This window comes from Bombus affinis, chromosome 4 (genome assembly GCF_024516045.1).
Source record: "Bombus affinis isolate iyBomAffi1 chromosome 4, iyBomAffi1.2, whole genome shotgun sequence".
In the NCBI taxonomy this organism is placed as follows: Eukaryota; Metazoa; Arthropoda; class Insecta; order Hymenoptera; family Apidae; genus Bombus; species Bombus affinis.
In genome coordinates this window covers 13,695,488-13,717,775 of record NC_066347.1, presented here as the reverse complement: position 1 = coordinate 13,717,775, position 22,288 = coordinate 13,695,488, and the positions used below count along the sequence as shown (strand labels likewise).

At 40.5% G+C, this 22,288-nt stretch overlaps 1 protein-coding gene across 1 annotated transcript; it reads right to left on the bottom strand.

The window, feature by feature from the left end:
• Positions 1-292: 292 nt before the first annotated feature.
• On the bottom strand, positions 293-20,891 carry LOC126915128 (beta-2 adrenergic receptor). Its single transcript, XM_050719556.1, has 5 exons — positions 20,341-20,891; positions 11,133-11,548; positions 10,142-10,361; positions 8,332-8,761; positions 293-7,682 (listed from the first exon to the last, which is right to left on the bottom strand). The coding sequence occupies exons 2-5, from the start codon at positions 11,242-11,244 to the stop codon at positions 7,503-7,505; spliced, it is 942 nt and encodes a 313-aa protein (XP_050575513.1). The 5' UTR covers positions 11,245-11,548; positions 20,341-20,891; the 3' UTR covers positions 293-7,502.
• Between the last annotated feature and the right edge of the window lie 1,397 nt (positions 20,892-22,288).

Genomic DNA, 22,288 nt, shown 5'->3' with positions numbered 1-22,288 from the left:
CTCAATAACAAAAAATAACGTAGAGAGAAAATCACAGGATTGGAACGAATATCATGACGAATAAATTAGAATCTCCTTTAAAGCCACTGTTCGATAATTAACATCTGCATTGGTAATTGCATGACACTTCATTTTATTAAAAAGAAACGTGTAACGAACGTAGAAGCACACAAATATACAAGTCCTCGTTAATTTGAGCGAATTTCGCAATCAAAATCTCAGTAATCGCGTAATCGATGCTTGTTAAGGATATTGGAATAAATGAATACAAAGCGTTATACCGAGTCGTGTATCGAGTGAAATTTGCGATATCTACGATCTCGCCATTTATTATTGGAATATCATCTTACTATTCTATGGCGCTAGGACAATAATCGTTAATATTGTACCGTTATCGTCGAATTCGTATTACGACGTATGTAGTACACCCGTCATTGCGCTCGGACAACTAGAATCGCACCGTAGAATCCACCGTGATTCGAGTTTCCTGCGTCCTGATCGCAAATTATCAACGCATGCAGGATGAAAGCACGCGAAATTAAACGCTTCGTTGACAACACGCACGATCGCAACATCTTCTCCTTTTTATTTAACGAAAGCGCTCGTTGATACGCGTGGAAAAAATCGATCGATCTAAACATTGAACGAGACAACAGGCAAAGCGTGAATAAAACGCATGCTTGCATCCTAACAACGAGTTTTTCTTGCGAGTTAATTCGTGTTTTTGATTGCTTGCGCGCAAGATCGAGTATTTCAGCGATCAAATAGAACATTTTTAGAATCGATAAATTCGCAAACCAGTTACTTCTTTCGTTCTAGATATATAGATTATCGTAACGATAAATGGATATTAATTAGCGAGAATGCTTCTTCTCTTTTTTCTTTACCTTTTATTATCACTTTTCAGATGTTTCATTTGCAGCGCTGAAATGACTCTTTAAAGCACTCTCGGCCTGTCAGGTGAAACCTCAAGATACTATTGTACTTTGCAACCTGTATGTCTCGTGTGATAATCACGATCCAATGTATCGACCAAATATTCTTACTTTTTTATTCCGTTTCGTTTATTCCAATTACTCGAACAGAAATCGAACAGAAGAGAAATATATCGTTTCAAAGGACAACTTAGACGGAAAGCGAGAGAGAGAGAGAGAGAGAGAGAGAAAGCGAGTTTCAATGGATCATCGCAATCGACGAGTTTCCTCGTATTTCACGTCAAGCCGTTTCATGGAGGTCGAAGAAACGTGCAACTATCGACCGTTTCGAGCGTCTATAGTTGAAAACTCGCTTCTCTGTCAAAACTTTCGGAATGAAAATGAAATATTCGCGAGGTCCCAATGTCATGTTTATCACACAAGGCAGCGTGGGTTTAGCATCGCGACGATCATCGATCGTACACAATCACATTATGACGCCGGACATTCGTGGGTGATCGATCAACCTTCCGTTTTAACAACCACTTAAAATATGCAATAACAGCACGTCCGGTGGTGAGGTACGTTACAAAACTAGTACAAAACTAGCAGCTAGGTACAAAAATGTAATTAATCGTTAATAACGAAGGCCGCCCGGAAAACTGCCAGGGACCAATCTCGCGTTTTCCTTTCATCCTCGTCTCGTTCTCAGTTCGTCGTTATTTTTATCCGCGTTGCTTTTATCATAAGACGAGGAAAAGAAAAGAAAAAAAGGAAAGAAAGATAGAGGAGAAAGAAATGAGAAAAAGAAGCAACGCTCCGATCTTCCTTTTTCAGATGCAGGTACCGTTACCTCTTTCTTTTTCTCCTCCTTTTGTTTCATCCAGTTCCGTATGCTTGATTTATTCCCTTCCACCGCTTCGTTCTCGTTCTTTCCTTCTCTTTGAGCGACTTTAAAGTATTTAGAATCTCGTTATCGCTGAGGAATTTAATACTGCTCGGTTTGGCGGTTTCGCGGATGCACGCTAACGTGGGTGGCACGCCGGCTTTGATGGAACACGCCCGAAAGCTGGTATTTCGACTGGTGTTCTCGTTTGATAAATGTTTCAAGCGACCATCGCTTTGCTCATTCTCCTCTTGTCTGGCATTACGAAGTAATCAAATTCTGCTTTAGGGAGGGCGCGTCCTACTGTTGAAATCTTACGTTTCAAAGAGCCGTTTGCTATTCAAAATAATTGTTAAGAAGAACATTTGATAGATATCGCATACAAATGTTAAATACAGTCTATACTATGTTGAAATAATTATTTCAATAAAAAATATATTTTAATGAAACGGATTATTTCATTCGTTATTAAGATAGCTTTGATTTAAAAGTTCACATATTATCCAATTTATTTTTTTTTTTTTTTTTGATAAGAAAGTGAATATTAGGAATAAGTCTAGCAAAGTTGATACGAAAAAGAGATATTGTCGAGCTGAGTAAGAGGTTTGGGAAACCTACCCTTAACTTCATCTTATACGTAATAGAAGTATAATAGAATTTTAAGTACATTAAGATTCATAAACGTTTCGTAAATGAAATAACAAACACGCTTAACATAATGATACGTTCAAATAAATATTATAAGCATTATCCCAGCTCAAGTAGTCATTTCACGTTAAAATAACGCCTAAACAATTACATCGAACGTTCTTCCAAAAAGCAAAAGAACTTCACCGTCACAAAACCCATTTGAAAGCAGTTTAGAATTTGCAAAATTCTTTTTACCAAATGAATCTCTATCGACACCATGAAGATGGATACGGCGGCTACTCGATGGAATTGCCTGATCGCGGAAGAAACATTCATCCGGGCCAAGCGGGCCGCTCATCCCTGTGTCGGCGTGCACCCGAGACGTTGCATCGTAAAAGTTTAAAGCGTGTAACGATGGATCTGGACGAAAGAATCGTGGCATGCGCGATCTAATATGTACACACATACAAGAAGAGACATTCGAAGCAAAATCATAACACTTTCTTCGTTCTTTTTTTCTTTCATTTTTTTTTTCATTTATGCGCCACGATCAACCCCGGCTAAAGAATTTGCGGAAACATTACACAGGAATAAAAACATCTCGCGAAACGAAAAAGAAACGAAACACAGACAAAACTGTTGCGTTTTTGTTCAATCAATTTTATTGGAATTATTCACAATACGACGGGTGACGGTACCCTCTTTCACGATTACCTCCTTAACTCATTTGCGAATCATCGTTAGAAAGGAATTAATCATTTAGCTGCGTTAAATCAACACTGTATCGTACCGCTTATTATTGCTTTGACTTCGCGAGTTATACAAAGCATTCGAATGAAGTGCAAACGAAGCGAGTTCGTTCGAAAAATACTTCGTTGTCGTGAACAGGTAAAAATTCGCAAGTGCTTTTCATCTTCAGACAGGGATGGACGTGTGTATCTTAGGGTAAATCTTAATTAGGATTCATCGGTGTTGTTCGCAACAGATATACTTGGAAGAACGGTGAATATCGATACCGTGACTCATCGCACTGGTAAATAACTCGCATGACACGTTGCTCGTTCGTGGTAAACAATTAACGACGATACACGTCGCATAACAATCGTTAAAATTTGTCGAACAATCGTCGAACGATGAACGAGCCGGCAATTAACAAAGAGATTGGCGTCGCGTCGCTTTTTATCTTGTTGCATTTTAGCCGGGGTGCTGTTTTACATAGCTAAAGTTTCAACTATAACGTAGCCCAAAATTTGCTTTGATTCGGTTCTATAGTTAAGACATCTTAACATCAGAGAACATCGTCGAACCGTACTCTCGTTATTTTCGATTCGTTTCAACGATAAATTTCTCATTCCATCGAACAATGGCCATAATTCCGTTTAATAATTCGATCAATGTGACGCATCAGCGATGGTAAATTATCGAAAGAACGTTTCGACGCTCCGCACCTTAACATCTGCGTTTTCAGAGCACTTCCGGGCACCTTAACCCTTTAACTTATAGCTTGGTATATCAAAATGGCACGATAAATTACCGTCGCGCATCTAATGGTATTCGTAGCCCCGATCGGGGCGTCCGCTTACGATTTATTTATTAGAAGAGCCTTATAGTTTAATAAAACACGAAGTCTAGAGTAAAAAATAGAGTAGAAGCTGAGACTTTCTAGACACCGATTTGCGTATTGGATTTCTTCTTTAAAGGGTTAACGTTCACCATTCAAGAAATCTCAGGATCTTGCCCACTTGCTTGCGCGTGAGCATCGCTTTTTGCAGCGTAGCGGGAACAATATTTTGCTGTGCTTTTTTTTTCTCTCTCTCTCTCTCTCTCTTTCGCTTTCTCTTTTTTCTTTAGTTTCGTTTCTCGTACTTGTTAAAATTCAGATAATTTGTACGAAGTAGGTACGAAACGTGTAATTCAATGCATAATCCTTCTTCCTTCGCTGTACGATCAGACGCGTAATAAAAACTTACTATTCAACCGATGCTATATCTGCTTCTGAGACCATTCTAAACCTTGGGAACATACATACATAGGAATCGATGAATAGCCTGTAAATTTTAAGCGACGCTAATTAACTTTCGAGCGACACGTCGTTCTTCGATCCAAGTGTTTCGAATTTTATTCCCTCTTTTTTCATATATTCATCCTTTTCAACGATTAAATATCGCCACTGTAGACCAGCTAAAGAATATGCAAATAAGATACGAAATTAAAAGGGCGGAACTTCTACCTGCGTCAAATTACTCTCCTCGATATACAATTCATTTCTGAATTCAATTTAAACCGTCGTAAGATATCCGCGATATCCTGCTTAACGAAACGGTTAATTACACGCACATTTTCATCGCCAATTACGTGAAACACGCACACTGTCGAGGCATAAATATCGCCATGACGGAAACGTCGCGGGAAGTTCCATTATATAAAAGCTGCGGAGCCGTGAAACATTCGTAACCGCGGTACTCAAACAGTGGACTTTATTCGCTATAGAAATGGCCAGGTATATAAATGAATCTCGCGTTTTATTAATAGCCGTTGCTTTCTCTCCACCCACGAGAAACGGTTTTCGCCAAGTTTTTGCCCGATTGGATCGCGTTGCGTTTTATGTCGGCCGATTTCCCTTTGAGTAAGAAACGGGGCCGAGTTTTAAATTAGATTTTCGCAGCGGACGGCCCATGACGCGACGGTTTGACCGGAAAATGGAATAATGGCGATTTAACTTTAACACGATCTACGATCCGACAACTATATAACGACGTTGCTTCCTTCAGCCCGTGTTCACAGTTCTCTCGCAGTTTCTTGTACTTCCATTCAATTAATCTCGCGCATTTATTGCTTCCGTCGGTGGCCAGAATTTCGTAACGCGCCGTTGGTGAAAGTTTGATTACCATTTTAATTGAAATTCGATCCCGTATGATGGAAACACGTCCCTGCTTCAGTTTCACGCTCGATAATCGAGTTTCCAACTCCGCGAGTCCTTCACTTTCAGAAGCAGATCTAGAATCGCGCTGTAAAACGACTCACAATCCAGCGAATAGAATCTTCCCATTCGTTTTCTTGTCCAACAAGGAGGTTTGCCTTCCGCCAAAGCAAGAACTGCTAAAAATCACGTACAAACGACGGAGATATCAGCTGTGTCGTGTAATGTACCTGAAGAAGCGAGCAAATAGAAGCTTCCAATTCGTTCAAACCGAAGGAAATATTAGAATAAAAAGGAGGTACTTGGAAATATTTTCTGCGACAATTCGATAATAATTATGAAAGTTACTTTAAATAAAAACGTTCGATTTTGATGGAATTATGTTCGTACTAAATGAAAAGCACAGAAACTTCCAAGAGAATTTAATAACTAGGCGTAAGAGAAGAAATTCGAAAGAGAAGAAAAAGCAAAACGTGCCAGCTCAAGTTTGATTAAAAACGAGAAAGAGAGAGTGGAAGGGAGCTCGATCGCGTGGCCGAGTAGAGGAGGAAGCGCGTTAAAAAAAGCGTATAACCGTCGCGATCGAAATCCCGTCCGCGAGTTTTCGTTTCACATTGGCGTTCTACGGGCGCGCAGATTGACGCGGCGTCGCATTCGTAGAGGCATCTCCGTTAATTGACCTAGTGTTCTCTTGTATTTTGTGTTCGCCTGCTTGATCGTCTTCCCTTCGCATCCCCCTTCGATCGATTTTAGTTTCGTAATCGCGCAGAATGCTACGCGATCGCAAGCGACTCCTCGCTCGTCCTCGTGTTATACTTTTACACGTTATTTTATCGCGACTCGCTAAGATAATTGTGTGATAAGATAATTGAGCGTGATCTTACCACGTAGATATAGGCAACGATTAGTTTTCCGAGAACGCTCTTCTGAAACCAGCGAGAGGAAAGGAACGCGCGAGACAGCTCTCCGCGTTTCGTCGACTTTCCAGAGCGTTCTTCGAGAAGGAAAAAAGCAAAAAGTAGATAAACAGGGCGTCTCCGATTTAATTAATCCGGACTGTAACGATCAGCGTCGAGCGAACCGTCGCCAAAACGAACAGGATGTCGTCCGTTGTGAATGTTCGATCGACGATTCGTCCACGAGGATCGCGTCCCTTTCGAGAATCTTGATCGCGCGACAAACGCGCCCCACACTGAGCTTCGATTCTTTCTTTCGGCCTTACACCACGCTCGTTCCCACGTTTTGTCGATAACGTGGATTCTTTTAATAACAGACACGTACACATCTGTATATGTATATATGTGTATATACGTATAATCGATTATATTTAAATCGAAATCGTATAGAAAAAGCAATACCCTAATAGTTTACGCTGTTTCTTTAAATAATTCGAATAAGTGTTCCGACGAAGAAGCGACCACGTGTCTCTGTCAGACACGTTTCTCGTTTTTTCGACATATTAATTTTCTTAACATCTTTTTCTCTAATCGTCATAACGGTTTGTTAAGTTCTTAATTACACGCGGTTCGACGGTTTGCGTCGAGACGAACTGATTTAACGGTAAAAGGTAATTCAGTTAGCAAAAATCATAGTCTTGGAGGTTTTGGTTTATTATCGTGACGCTTGATTGCTCGTTGATCTTACGGAGAGATTCACTTTATTGTACTTGGCCGATCAATCGTGCTCGGCTAGGAATAAATCGTCTCCTGTGGCGCAGAAAGCAATAGTCTCAATCGAATCGCGGAAACGGAAAATAAATGGATCGGATAAATATCCAGGGACTCTAAGGAACGATCATTTGCAAAGAAAAAGTGACTGAGAAGGAAGTATTCTTCTTTGGCGCTTATCGAAGAAGTTCGTTGGTGAAAAATCATTTCTTTTTTACCAGTTCCCTGAAATTTATTCCGCATTTTGAGACGCGACCAGATTGATCGCGCGTCTTACTCGTCGGACGTCGTGGTAGCGCTTTTCGGAACAAAGAATCTCAGTCTCAGCCTTGGAAGGAGACTCCGAGAGAACGGTGGCGGATGCAAGAAACGACCTCGAATACCGAGAGATGAAAAGCGATGCTCTAAGAATGGGGCGCGTGTTGTAGAACGCTCGCGCGCAAAAGGAAAGCGTTTCCCCTCTTGTTCTCGTAGGCGTTTGGCTTTTAATCGTCGTCGTCGAGGCCGAGCAGCTCCGGCGGAAGTCGTCTGTGCCGGCAGCACAACGTCAGACAGAGCACACGAGCCGCTAGTCGAAACTGCGGGCTCAGGGTACCAAGGACCACCGCTTTCCAGAAACTGTTCGTCACCCCCAACCACACTACTGCGAAATGAAGAAACGGCACCTGCAGCGTAAACATTAACATCTGTGAATTGCAAAAGTAATTTAAATATCGCGATAGAGGTCTTCCTTACAAGGCAAAAGTCTGCGTCGTGTTATATCGAGAGCTCGTTATACGAGAACGAAAAGAGCGAGCAATATTATTCGATAAACGCTGAGAATTCTTCCTCTCGAAACGCACAAACTCAGAAACCCAATAATTACTCTGGTAGAATTGCGTCGAATTTAAATAAAACGATAGAATTGATGTAACGTGTGCATCATTAGCAACGAACGTGTTAACGAAACCTGAGCTTTAATTAAAGCCAAAAATATTATTTTCACCTCTCTTTACGATGCAAAAAAACATACAGACTGCGTGAAAAAAAGACCAACATACATAAAAAGAGATGGATATAACGCGAAACCTTTATTCTAAAACTCTGTATTTAAAGGCAAGCTATAATTCTCGAAACATCTAAAAGCGAGACGAAATTCACAATGTCTCGTATGAACACGTCGAGACTGACCTTTCCCCTATATTTCGTTGCATTCACACAGAAAGAGAGAGAGAGAGAGAGAGAGAGAGAGAGAGAGAGAGAGAGAGAGAGAGAGAGAGAGAGAGAGAGAGAGAGAGAGAGAGAGAGAGAAAGAGAGTGCGACATTTAAATTACCTGCGGCGGTCCGTTAACGACAGCGTATATCCGGAGACCGGCATACGGTGCCCAGGACACCCAAAAAGTCATCACCAGGACAAAGGACATGATATGACTCGGATTGCTCAAGTTTTCCGAGAGCGCTGTCGCGTACTCCTTGTCGTGAATCAGTACGCCGGATTTTAGTCGTCTCATCATCGTGAAGATGTAGCAATAGGTGTAGACGATGGTGATGACCGATGGGCCTAGCACGAGGATCGACAGTGTGATGGTGTAAGCAGCCATGTTGCCCCAATCGAGCATACAGATGAACGCCTCCCGGTCGAAAATCGGCTTTTGGAAACCTAGAAGGGGCGGACAGCACATCATCGCCACGCTGATCCACGTGAAGACCATCCAGCACTGGCATCGGGTCTTCGTCTGCACGGTCTCGTATCGCAATGGTTTCCTGTGAAACCGAATCGTTTTGTTAGTTAATACTCGTACGAATGGAAAACGTTTCAAGCTAAACTTTCGTAACCTGTAAAGTTATGCTTTGAGAAGTTAAAACGTTTCAGTACATTCTATTTGTGTTCATAAGTATCGGGATATCTGCAGATCTCGCATAAACCGTGATAATTGTCCCAGGTTATTAGGGAAATGATTAATCGACTAAAATTATTTATTCATGCAGGGCGAAGATTTAGAATACGGAGAAAAATCTGTCAAAGTAATTTGCAAGAGTGATAAGAATTATCAGTAACGAATTAGTAGTATATTAATACGATGTTTGAGATTTTATCGAGAAAATGTTTAACATATTAAATAGGAAAGAGAAAGATTTCGTGAAATTTGAATCTGGCTCCCGAATGCATGGAATCGAAAAATAACAAGTAAAATGAAAAATAATGTACTAATACATATTAATTAATAATAAATTATAGTGCCATCGTCCAATTCATGATTTTTAATTAACTTTCAATCTATAATTGATGATATTTATATATTTGACATACAACAGATTTTTTATACTGCAAAATTTCGAACAAAATAAAGTTTCTAATAACTATTTAGGTTTCGCCTACTTGTCGTAATGAGTATCCTGATACTTATGAACATGAGTGTAGATCGAAAAGTTAGAGGTTACAATTGAGTGTGTGATAGAGAAATGAAAGGTCGAGGATACAGAATTTGCGTTCCAACGAATAATGTAAGTGGACAATTATTATATATGTACAATAGTAACTGGTGCAATGTAAGTTGTTGATCGAAGATGTAGGCGAAATGAATTAGAAATGTTGTTGAAGGTTGTCTAGATTTTAGTTTACCTATAATCTTGACATCGGTTATCGCTCCATCTTAGACCTATATTACTGCGTTACGAATCTGTTAGGCTAATAAACGATAAAGCTATTGTAGATTATAAGGAATATCAAGATTATCGTCCGTCGTATTCTTCTCGTTGATATGTATACTGTGAACTTGAATTTATATACTTTCAACTGTATATATATCTAAGGATACAAAACCTACCATCTGATCGTGTACTCAAGGTATATATATGTATTAAGTTCTACACGTAGAGAAGATGTAAAAACTTTCATCGTTATATCCAGCATTTTGAATATCAGACGAACATCAAAAGTTAAAGTTATTTATCCGATACTCTTCTCAAATGCTACTTGTCGTTTTAAAGAATACTAATAAAAAAAAAAGAGAGAGAAAAGTTGCAAAGTTAAAACTTATTAAACAATTCCCTAATATTTCTAGATCTTACAGATTTCTAGATTTATTTACATTTTATCAGTCGATACGGAAAGAAAATATTTTACGATTGGATTTTACGTACCTGATGGCCAAATACCGATCCACAGAAATCCACATGAAGGTGTAAACAGATACCGCCCAGAGAGTAACCTCCAAATAGCCAACGAGACGACACACGACGTCCCCATAGACCCATCGTCGTACCAACGCTGGATACACCGAGAGCGGAACCACCAGCAGACCACAAAGAAGGTCCGCCGAAGCGAGAGATAGCAAGTAGTAGTTTATCACCTCGGAGGGACCTATGCGGTGTGATTCTCATTTGTATTTACCTCGAGTGTGAATCACCGAACGGTCGGGTTTCACCGAATGTTACAGTTTTTATTGCTTTTTCGTTGTTCTGCGGCGACAGGGTCACCGGGAGAGGCAATTAAGAAAAACCCACAGCGACAAAGAAACTACAAGTCATTGCAACACCGATTGCCAGGGTAATATTACGAAATCACGTATAAAATATATAAAATACTAGTACGATTAAATATCGCCATCGTGTTACTTAGTTGATTATATGCAAAAATTTCTTTTAAGCGCACGCAATAAAGCGTTCTAATATTTTATCGGACAAGTAAAAAATCATCGCAGTTTTCATCTGATATATTAACGAATTAACAATTTTAGAAATATATAACGACGTTTTCGTAGATGATTAAGCCTGTTACGTTGCCTTCATATTTTAAACTGGAAATATGCTTTAACAAAATGTTTACACAAGTCACTTTCGTGATATTTGGTAGGCACGTTGTCTTTTTGTGTAAAATTACATAAAAAGATGAATATCTAATATTCGTTCCAAATATATTACTCCAACCATGCATCTACGACTCTTGTACTTTTATACATATAGTAATAACATAATTCAATAATATTTTTGTTTCTTTAATGCAATTCATAAAACGAAAAGAAAAAAAAGCCCGTCTAAAATCTATCATTTTACGGATTACAGATTTGGTAATTATAGTGTTAATAAATGTGTAAGAATTCGCAGTCTAGTTGAAACATGTTACAGCACTTACCACGGAAATTAAGGTAGGTGGCGATGATGAGGAGATTCGAGAAGATGATGGCGACACTGACCACGAAGATGAGGCCCGCCTGCATGAGAGCCTCCAGCGAGGGCTCCTCCATGCCGCCACCCTTTCGAGCTGCATCCCCCCACCCGCCCTTAGGTGCTGTTACCCGTCACCCCCCCCCCCGCCTTTGTCAACAGCCACTAAACAGCCAGGCGCTAGGCCTTCTTGGTAGCTTATACCTGGTTTCACCTCCGCTTCCTGCCTTCTCCTCTCTTCGCCTCGAGACCTGCCCTGTCGCGGGCTGTCAAATCCTCCACCAGCAAATGACAAACTTTCGCCGAGATCTTTACACGAACGTACCTTCTCTAACGACCTCGTAACTTCGACGATCTTGACGGAGGATCGATATAGCTATATTGCTGCAAGCAGAGAGTAGAAATAGCTGACGCCTCGTTTTTAATTTACGGGTGTATCACGAGGTGCGATAGGAGAATGTTGATGACTGCGACGAGAACGATGACGATGTAATGTCGGTGAAGTGACCGATGCGTACGATCTGATAGGATGAACGACGAGCTGAATAACGAAGTACTCTGATTCGTGAGACCCGCGGCAGATTTATGAGAAATGCTGCCATATTCGACATTTTGCGATCTGAAGACACGCGATGATCTTCGTATCTCGTATTTAATAGCGCGATTCGATTAGATGTAAAAATGGGTGAATCGAGGAAAAGAAGCGAGTTATCGTTCGTGCATCGGTGTTAATCAGACGCTGGAGGAAAAAAAGAAGGAAGTGAATATTCGTTGAGTTGAAGTGGATACGGTGTTTTTTCGAAGAAATGCGGTTCACTGTAGTCAAATTGGAATCAGATATCGGGTCTGATAACGATCGAACGAATAAGCGCAACGTACATTGAAGCTAGAAACGTTCGATTCCTTTCAAGTATAACGTAATCAAGACATTGTGGCAATCGGTACAGTCACAAAGATGAAGACAGATTTACCAATAATAAACGACGACAAAAATATCCTGCAGTTTTCGATAAAACCTCATCCGTATTCCAATAATCCACTGATAAATTTTAATAAAGGGGTCCTTCTTCGCTAGAAGAACAATAAGAAACAGAAGAAGAAACGCTACGAGACATCACGCACTATTTTTCACTCATAGTTGGCCATAACCGCAACCAGTAAGAATATTACATCCCTCCTCAACGTTACACATCCTTTGCAGTCACATCGTCATCGTTGTTGATATACGACGTCGTTCCGAGTCGTTGCTCGACATTGCGTTTATACCGGAAAATTTCATTCCAGACTATCTTCTATACAGGCACACGAAGTCTCCGTTTCTAAGCATAGGGTCGGCTTACATATTTGGGGGGAGGGCGGTTTGATTGTATTCTGAAGGGTAGATTGCTGGAATAACGGTCGCGTGGGGAAGGTAAAAAGAGGCGCAATCCCAACGTCGATAGTCGTTTCTTTTTCATATACATTCTTGCGAGGGCCACGTAAGCCAGGTGAAACTCGCATGGTCAGTACAAGCGTCCTCCCTCTTGATATCGACCGCCATTCATAATTCAGCCGAGTCTATCCTGAATGGAGGGCTGTATTATGAAGCATCGTGTAGGCTGGCCACTATCGCCGAATTAAAGCGGAACATATTTTATTCGCCACGTTTCGTCGACTAAACGCCGACGACGCAAAACAAACCAAACGAGTCGAGCTAACGAAGGAATTGATCGTTGTTTCCAAGTAGGTGGAGATTCGAGGGTTCACTATTGTTTGGTAGTGTTTGTTTGAACGACGGAGAAGTTTTAATTTCGCTTTCGACTTGTCGTCCTGTGACTTGTTTAACATGGGAAGGAAGTTGGTTGTTTTGAAGAGCGTTTTCAGGGAACGTGTATGTTTGTACACTGTTGGCAGAAGTTCGGAAATGTATGACACATAGCGTGCCTTGGTGCTTCCGTACCTATTGTTTTAATATAATTTATGGATTAGAAACTTATACGAGGATTATTATAATCTATATTAAGTTTCATGCGTCATTTCAAAAAACAATCGTCTTTTTGTAGATAAAAAATACAAAATACTAAGACAGTTCAGAACATTATCATCGACAAAATATTTCACTGACGTGAGATATAAATTCCTTAAAACGTTTATAATACAACTTATTCCACGATAGTTTATTATGAAAACTGAAAGAAATCTCATCGTCGCTATGGTATATCACTGGAGATTCTGGACGGTAAGCAAAGTAAATTCAACTAATGCCCCCCTAATCTCTATTTAAACAGCGTGCGAAGACAAATGTTACGCAGGATGATCCCCACAATCGACCACCTCAAGATAAACGTCGTTAAATGAGTCTCGATACCGCAAGCTTCACGGGATTCTCCAGATGTAGCAGGTGCAACTAGCGTACGCTTGTCTCATCAAAACCGCATTCTTGCACACACTATAGAAAATCACCATATCCGCAATTCTCAATTCAAAGATAAACGTCGCTAAACCAACATTTAGCCACGGATACTAACGCGACGATCATTAATCTCACCTCGTAAACCGTGAGCGCATATAGATAGGAGACAGCCCAACCTCGAAAATGCTTTCTTGACGAGACGATCAGTCCCTCGAGCATCGTCCTAGAATACGCAAAACGTTTCTCGACTAAGTCAATCAAATCGTCGTAAAGCTAAAGTTTCGTGTTGCATAATGTGCCGTAAAGTTCGCGTTTATCGTAGAAAGTGATCGTTTTGTAAAAATTTAGTCCTAGAAATAAACTGAAGATTAAAAGATATTTAACCTGTAACTGGTATGCTCATTTTATCACGCAGATAGAAATGTTTAGAAGTTTATAAAAAATGTTATTATGGATTATACGTACATTGATGATACATCGATGATCATTACAGACGGCGCGATCGTAGAGTCAACGTGTTAAATCACACATTGGTCAACACCTCGCAAAACGAATTTTCCAAATTATCACAAAAATTAAGACTCGGGTTTTAAAGGACTAGGGTTTTACAGATCCCAATTACGAGAATAGTTTCGAAGAATTTCTAAAATTTAATTCTAAATTTAAATTTAAATTTTAAAATTATTTTTTGAAATTTAGTTTTAAATTTAAATTTAAATTTAATTTTCAAAATTTAAACTTAAATTTCAAAATTTAAACTTAAATTTCAAAATTTAAATTTAAATTTCAAAATTTAAATTTAATTTTCAAAATTTAAATTTAAATTTCAAAATTTAAACTTAATTTTCAAAATTTAAACTTAAATTTCAAAATTTAAATTTAAATTTCAAAATTTAAATTTAATTTTCAAAATTTAAATTTAAATTTCAAAATTTAATTTTAAATTTAAATTTCAAAATTTAATTTTAAATTTAAATTTCAAAATTTAAATTTAAATTTCAAAATTTAATTTTAAATTTAAATTTCAAAATTTAATTTAAATTTAAATTTCAAAAAATAATTTTAAATTTTCGATTTAAAATTAAATTTTGAAAATTAAAATTAAATTTAAAATTAAATTTCAAAAAATAATTTTAAATTTTCGATCGATCGCGATCGATACGTTCGAAAATGGAGAACAGTAGCTCGCGTACTGTCAAGCAAAGTAATATGTTTTTCAGGTAGCATAGTAAGAAGAATCTATTTAATTACCGAACGGAACGTTCAAGAGTGAACGTAAATAAAAATGCAGTAAAGTATGTTCGCCTCTACAACTACTATATGCAACAATAAAAATAAGCGAAGCAAACAGTTCGTATCTTCGATGAAAGCGTTACAATAGATCCGCTTACAGGACGTTCTTCTCGTTCAGTTATCTCGCTTTCTATCAGATTAGCTTTCAACGGATACAGGTGATCTACAGTCAATCCTGAACATAAAAGCCATTCCCGTTTTTTGCAACGTCGGTATATTTGGAGACGATAATCGATAAAATACCAACACACCGTGGACAACGATAATGAATGATCGCTTAAATCGCGACGCAATCGGGCGAATATCTTTAACGAAGGTCCGAGCTAAGGAGAAATCTCCGTGTGCATCGATACGCGACATTCAACGACGGTCAAGTCAGTTACATAAAAATGCAGAGCTTAACGAAGCCCCGACCTCGTAGCGTTCGGATTTAGAAATTCGAGTCTGCTCTTTTCTACCATTTTCTCTGTTGCCATGTAACCGTCTTGTCGTCCGCGGTCTTCGACGGTACGTAACACGATCACGAAGGGCTCCTTGCTTCTTCTCTTATTTCTGTAGCACTTTCATAAAATAGTAAACTCGAATACGGATGAATAAAAATGAATAAATTTGAATTTTTCGTGTTAAATATTAGATTGTGTCATTTTGATGAACTTCTTTCATAAGACGATAGATATTATTGCAATATCGTTTGCGTTTACGATAATAGATATTATTTATTTCTTCTCTTCTTTCTACGCACATTTCTTGAAATCGTAATTACAAACTGTGGATGTCTGGATGGAAAAAATGAATAAGTTGGAAATGTCTGGATTGCGAATAACGTTTGCTTAACACCGCTTCCAGAATTAACATTCTTCGTGGCTTGGGTTTTAAAATTAACTGATAATAATATAGAAGAGTAATTAAAGCATGCAATTAAAGCAAAGCAAGCCCCGAATAAAGGAAAGACTATTTTGAAAAATTTTATAGAAGGCACGATAGAGAAATATTGGAAAATGTCAGATGATCTGGAATAACGCGCGAATATTATACTTTGAAGAATATACCTATAGATGATCTAAATTGGACAAAATAGGAATTGTAGAGTAACCGAGGAAAACGTTATTTCATAGCAGATTTCGTTTTCGACGTATTTAAATTTGAAAACTCGTCGAGCGCGCTTGTTACGAGAAACAGCGAAGCTTGTGTGGCGAAGAACGGTATTCTTTTAACCAAGAATGGTAAAGAAAGTGTACCCAATTAAGGGAGAAAATGGTTGGAACGTTTGTAGAGTGGTAAACTCGGTTCACGTCAACGGAAATTCGTAGCGCATTTCCGAATTCCATAAATGTAGTTTGGTACGCAAAATAGACGTAATATTTTTAACAACTCGCGAAATGGTCGAGAAACGGGACAACTGGTTGGTTCTGTAGCAAGATTTTTTAAAACATACCTTGGCCGAGTGCACGTGCACTCGCCTGCGTTTCAAAGTAAATCGAGTGGAAAACAAAGTCCTGTATAGAACACGAAAGAAAACAATTATTCTGTCGTTTTAACTCCTTATGAAAAGTTGCCACGTGTTGGATCGCGCCAGTATTTTCGTTATTTGCTACACAGATGGCATAATTACTGAACGCCATTGTATTAATAATTAAAAATCCATTAGCCTGGTTTTTTCCACATGCATTTATCCGCCAGATTGTATTGTTATTTTTATGATTACGAAATCTTAGGGAGATTTTTGCTCTACGCTGATTACCAACGTTATTTTTCAAAGGCACCGTTATTTTTAGCTTGCTGATAGAGCTACAGTAGGTACACAAAAGTAAACTAAAAGAAGCAGGTACAAAGAATTCTTTACCTTCGCCGCTTTAGATTTTCAAGACTAACGAGAATCTCAATGTAAATGGCACGGAAGAAAAGACAAGCGACAGTCAGGAGACAACTTGTTAACTGGAAAGTTGCCATTTTCCTGAAGCGGACTTTGAACTGATAATAATAAATTTTGTCGCAATATTTGTTGTCATCGTCAGCAAAAAATAACCGAGTAATGAATTATTTTATTTATACTTGAAATTTCGCTTCAATAAGTCTCTACAGAGGATTATATACAGCCACTTTGAATGGATCGTGCAACAATATCAGTTTTTTGTCTCGTTCCAATATTTGTTACTACTACAGCGAAAATGCACCTAAACAGGAAATTACTTTTCGCTTATACCGTAAAGAGAACGTCAACAATGAGCATTAAACGTATAAATCACAATTAATTAATTAATGGATCGTGCAATTTTAATTCGGCAAAGAAAGCTTGACATTTTTCATCGTCTAATTCGAAACAGAACTCTACTTTTTGGCCAATATTCAGTTTAACGTTACTATATATAACGTAATTGCATTTGATATTTGCACTGATTATAACAAAATAACACCTACACCGTGTTCCACGTGATTTTATCAGCCGCGCTTCGCACACAGAGAAGTCGATTGCAATTTTCCTTAATCACGTCGTAATTCGCGAACGGCGATTTTATTAAACCGATCAACCAGATAACAAGAAGCCGAGAAAATTACGTAGGGTTAATTTTCATTTATGAGGAGCAAGAATATCGATCAAATGGAAGGTGGTCTTTTATGAGAAAGCATTTTTACTCTACACACATATCGTTTGAATATGTACACGTACTCCGAAAACTTCCCACCTTTTTAAATCACAAACGTAAAAATAAGAAAGGGGAAAAGCAAAATAATGATTTTTTGCGCGTTCCTCTGCCGAGGCTCGAGGATCGTAACTGCTCGAAAATTATGGCTCTATCATATTCTTCTGCAGTTTGAACGTTCAGGGGCGCAGAAATATTCAATGACTTTACGATAACCGGCAATTTGCAGAAAATGGAACGCAATCAATTCCCGCGGCGATTTTGATCAAGCTACACAAATCATTCCCGTGCACGCGCCGCCCGAAAGCGAATTAATCCACGTGGCTGACTTTATTAAACCTTTAAATCACGTTACGGCTCGGCTAGCGTCCCGCTTTCTGAATTTTACCCTATATAGCAAAAGTTATTACGCCCTCGGTCGGGCGGCTTTTACACAGTGCTTCAATTAATGAGAAAAGTTCCGGGCCCAAGGGGATCGTTCGTTCGTCGATATTCTTTATTCCCGTGAACGCATTTCAACCGGCGCATAAACGAGTGTGTGGCCCTGGTGAACGACAAGAATATCGGACGAACCGTTTTTCTTCCGTCGGAAGAGGGTACGCGGAGAACGGAACGAAAATAGGAAGGTGGAGATAAAAAAAGAGAAGAATGTTAGAACTAGGAACGAAGAAATGCGTACTGAACTAAACCTTTGCCTTATAATATTTATAATATCTACTCTAACTTTAATTTCCCTTTAGATTGAAAATTGATAAATCGATAAATTATACACGATAACTTATATCTGATATGTTATTACGTATACTGTTATTCCAAAGTATTCACATACTTGCAAATAGTAACATTGAAATAGTAAATGTATATAGTGGTGTATATTAAATACTAACATATTATCGCTTTATCTGTCAGTAGACGATTTAAATTTAGAGTCAGCTAATTCCACGAAAAGGTAGCAAATGCCATTTTTAATTATCAATCCGGCATTAATTTATATGGTTCAGTCCAATACAAATATTGTTAATACAAGTCGACTAAAGTGTTCGGTTACTTTTAAACTATGAGAGTAAAGAGCCGTGAAAAAGAGATTAAAATTTCTTGCTTATTATTTAACATTCAAATCGTCCTTTCGCCGCGTGCTGATAACTTTATCGTTTCCATTTCAACCTCAAATATCATCGTAACGGATAGAGATAAGAAAAGGAAGATAGAAAATAAGCGAGATACAAGGGGAAAGAAATTGTTTCGAGTGTTCTCCGAGATAGTGCCATCGAAGAGTCGCCTAACCACGACACGGAAGTATACCTAGAATCCGCGTCAACGAAGATGACCCAATTTTTTCACCGATTTCTGGATTATTTAATCATCGTCGTGAGAACGTTTCAATCTCTTGAACGCGGTGCATCGACAATCGACGCGATACCGTTTTTCCTCAGCCAGTCGATTATTTAATTTCCAATTGAACGCTCGTTTGCGTTCGTTCGCCGCATTCGAGCAACGTCGTTTCACGACATCAGCCTACCGGTGAAGAAGAAAACGAGCAGCAAAAAGGCGAATGAACGGAGAACGGGGTAAAAAGGGAGGAGGCGGAAGAAGCGGGAGGGGAAAAAGGGGAAGAAAGAAACGAGTCGGTGGCTTATTACCGGGGATATGCTCTTCAATTATCATCGGAGCAGGAACAAGCTCGACGCACGTTTGCGAGCGAACGTTCGGCTTCGTCGCGATGCTGGCTTCTCTCCGTGTAACCAGCGTCGTGTCATATCGCGGTGTAACCACGATATAACCACGGCACACGGTACATGGATACGTATATAACGAGAGGGATGGCCTGCCTTGTTTAGTTAACCGAATATTTGCCCAATGATGCGCATGTCGTGATAAGCTGACAGGAGCACACAGATAGGCCCGAGTCAACGTACATCCGACGTCGATGTACGTGTATCTATGTATCTTCCGCACTCTCCTCGCCTCGTGACATCAATTTTCGAACGGCCGGTGCGTGCGCGCGCGTTCGCCTCTGTGTACGTGTATACGTGCTGTACGAAGACGGGGACTGTGTGTGCGGGTGTACGTCAAAGAAAGCCGAACGTGGGCCACACTGTGAAAAGGGGGATGAAAGGGTTCAGTTAGAGGAAGTAGAGGAAGCGGAGGCAAACAGAGATAGAAAAGAATAAAATAGAAAAGTAACGGAGGATGGACGAGTGTGCGACTGGGAGAAAGAAAAAGAGAGAGAATGAAACGAAGAGAAAAGTGGGTGAGAAACGAGGATGATGGAGCAACAACAACGAGAAGGAACGTCAAAGGAGCGCAACGCATTGTGCTCGTGGATCTCCTTTTCGGAGATATCCATTCACGTTTGATTACAGATGAAAGAATGATTTCGTTATTCGACCGTTCTCTCTTTTTCTATCTATCGAATAACGATACGGAGGAAGCTTCGAGGGTGAGGTGGTCTTAAATGCAAATGAGACTTAACCTTCTCCGAATTCCCGCCGTTCGACGCTAACCAGAGTCGCCTGGAGGCTTTTTTCGGAAAACATGGTACGACGAGACACGGCTTGCGAATCAACGACGTGCCGTTGGTACAGAACATCGTGGTCGCGAGGCTGTCGCGCGCGCGACAGGCTGCCTCTGCTAGCGCACGCACAGTGTGAACAGCCGGAGCGAAGAAGCGGCGGCACATGAATGAAGAGCGACGGAGAGGGAGAGTGAAAATGTGATATTCGGTCCACGCAGCATCCCTAATCATCGTGACTATGAATACGGTAGAACGGTGATGCGTGACCTAATCACTACCATCTTTGCCTGAGATGTGTGCACTAATCGGCGGAACAGAACGTCGAACCACGTACCTCCTCGATTTCATCCTGATCTCGTGCACCAGCTCCGCCAGTGCCTCGGACGCCGCCAGTCTCCGGCTGGGTCTGCCCGTGCTCGCGCCACTTTTATCCCCTCGTTGTCGATGGGCCGACAGAGGGACGACGTCGAGAGAGAGACAAAGAGGGAGAGACGATACGTATGTGTATGTGTGTACGTGACTGAGACGCAAACAACGAGTAACAGAGAGACAGACAGGCAGAGACACAGAACCAGCGAGACAGCCGAGCGAGCGAGAGAGAAACCGAGCGACGGACACACACTGAAACGGAGGGATGTTCACTGTGGTAGAGAGACGTCCTCTCCTGTATACGGTTCCCGTACGTCGGACGTCCGTCACGCCAGACGCATCTCTCTGCCCGGTTCGAGGGTCCTTCGACTACTTTCTTCAGAGACACGCTGTTCGTGATCTGCGAACGAGATCTCAGGTGAGACCAGTTCGAACGAAACGCGGCTGTCAGCACGTAGAGCGCACATTTGCGCTCGGCCGACCCGAGCTGGGCTTTACTACTACCGTCTGAGTCCGCTTCTTTCCCTCGGCCCGGGAGTCGAGGCGTCGATACCACGACGACGCTTGCGCGCCACCCCCGATCCACCCTTTCCCACCCGGGCATTTTCACAGCGCATTGGCTCGGAGCCTGCCGGCGCGACGCTACGGCGCCCTGCACGAACGACGTCGTTTCTCCTCGCGCGTCGTCCCCGTAACACCCGAAAATCCAGTCGATTTTTGGCAATTTCTCGCACCTCACCTACGCCCTTCGCCAATTTCCTGTTATGCTCTGTGCTTCTGCTTTCTCTTTCCCCAATTATCGCCACTCTTCTTCCGTTCGTCGGTTCTCAACGCGCTCGACACGTGCTCCGTGTGGCGATGTCGGTCAACGGGGCCGTTTCGTCATTCCACGCCGAAGCGGGAGGCTGCCCGCCTTCGACGCTTTCAATCGCGACACAGCTTCGTGTCGCAGCTGCGTCACACGTTTCTACTTGCTTGCTCGCTCGTTTGCTCCTGTTTTTCGTTGGGCCACGATGGAAACAATATCGATGGTCGTTCAATCGCTATAAACGCCGGATGTTTTCGAAGATATTTTCGCAGATATTTTCCAAGATACTTTCCAAGATATTTTCGGGGATATGGGGAGACTCGTATAGAATAGAGCGGGAGAAGGCGAAGAAAGATTGATCGCTACTGCGGAAAGTCGAGAGTGTCATCGGAAATTGATCGATCGTACGAAAAATTTTACGTCGTCTCAGAAAGAATACTTCGACCAAGTTTTTGGTCTGGTTGGAGATATTAGTTTCGCGAGAGAGTACGATATACAGTTAGGTTAGTTAGCTCATTGAGTTATTGGATACGGATGAAAATTTATGTTTTCCACTGGACAGCTGTCTGGTCATAGGTGCAGGTGATTAATATTTTGCACCTTTTTACGCGTGAATAAGGTGTCGCCGTGCCCGATTCTGGCGTGTCTACAGATTAAAATCCCATTATGCAAATTGCCCGTAATACTTCGTTTGCATTCGGCCACCTGACCGAGAACTTCTCCATATATTACAGCCAGATAGAAGTATCAATGACGTAATGAGCATGACATTCATCAATATTGTCACTGATTACTCCATGCCTACGATATAAACGCGTTGAAATCGTTAAAACCGTTTTATCTATTTTGCAACAGATCCAACGTTATAATAGCCTACGCGGATCAACGAATAAATCATTCCGTTGAATAATCTACGATATATCCCCTATGTATTTTAATTCCAATTTACCATTTCCGATCCATGCCTGTGTAGGATTTAAATTGCCAATTTCTCTAATCCATCATCGATATCGCGTTAAAACGATGAGCGCTCGTTAATCATCGAGATGTAACATCAAAGCTGGAGAAAGATGAAATAACGCGATTTTAATCAACGTTGTCGAAG

Excerpts from the sequence above, each read along its gene's own strand:
- LOC126915128 (XM_050719556.1), bottom strand. The coding sequence starts at position 11,244 with ATGGAGGAGCCCTCGCTGGAGGCTCTCATGCAGGCGGGCCTCATCTTC. Across the intron at positions 10,362-11,132 it reads CACCTACCTTAATTTCCGTG|GTCCCTCCGAGGTGATAAAC; the intron begins GTAAGTGCTGTA and ends CACACCGCATAG. Across the intron at positions 8,762-10,141 it reads GATCGGTATTTGGCCATCAG|GAAACCATTGCGATACGAGA; the intron begins GTACGTAAAATC and ends TCGGTTTCACAG.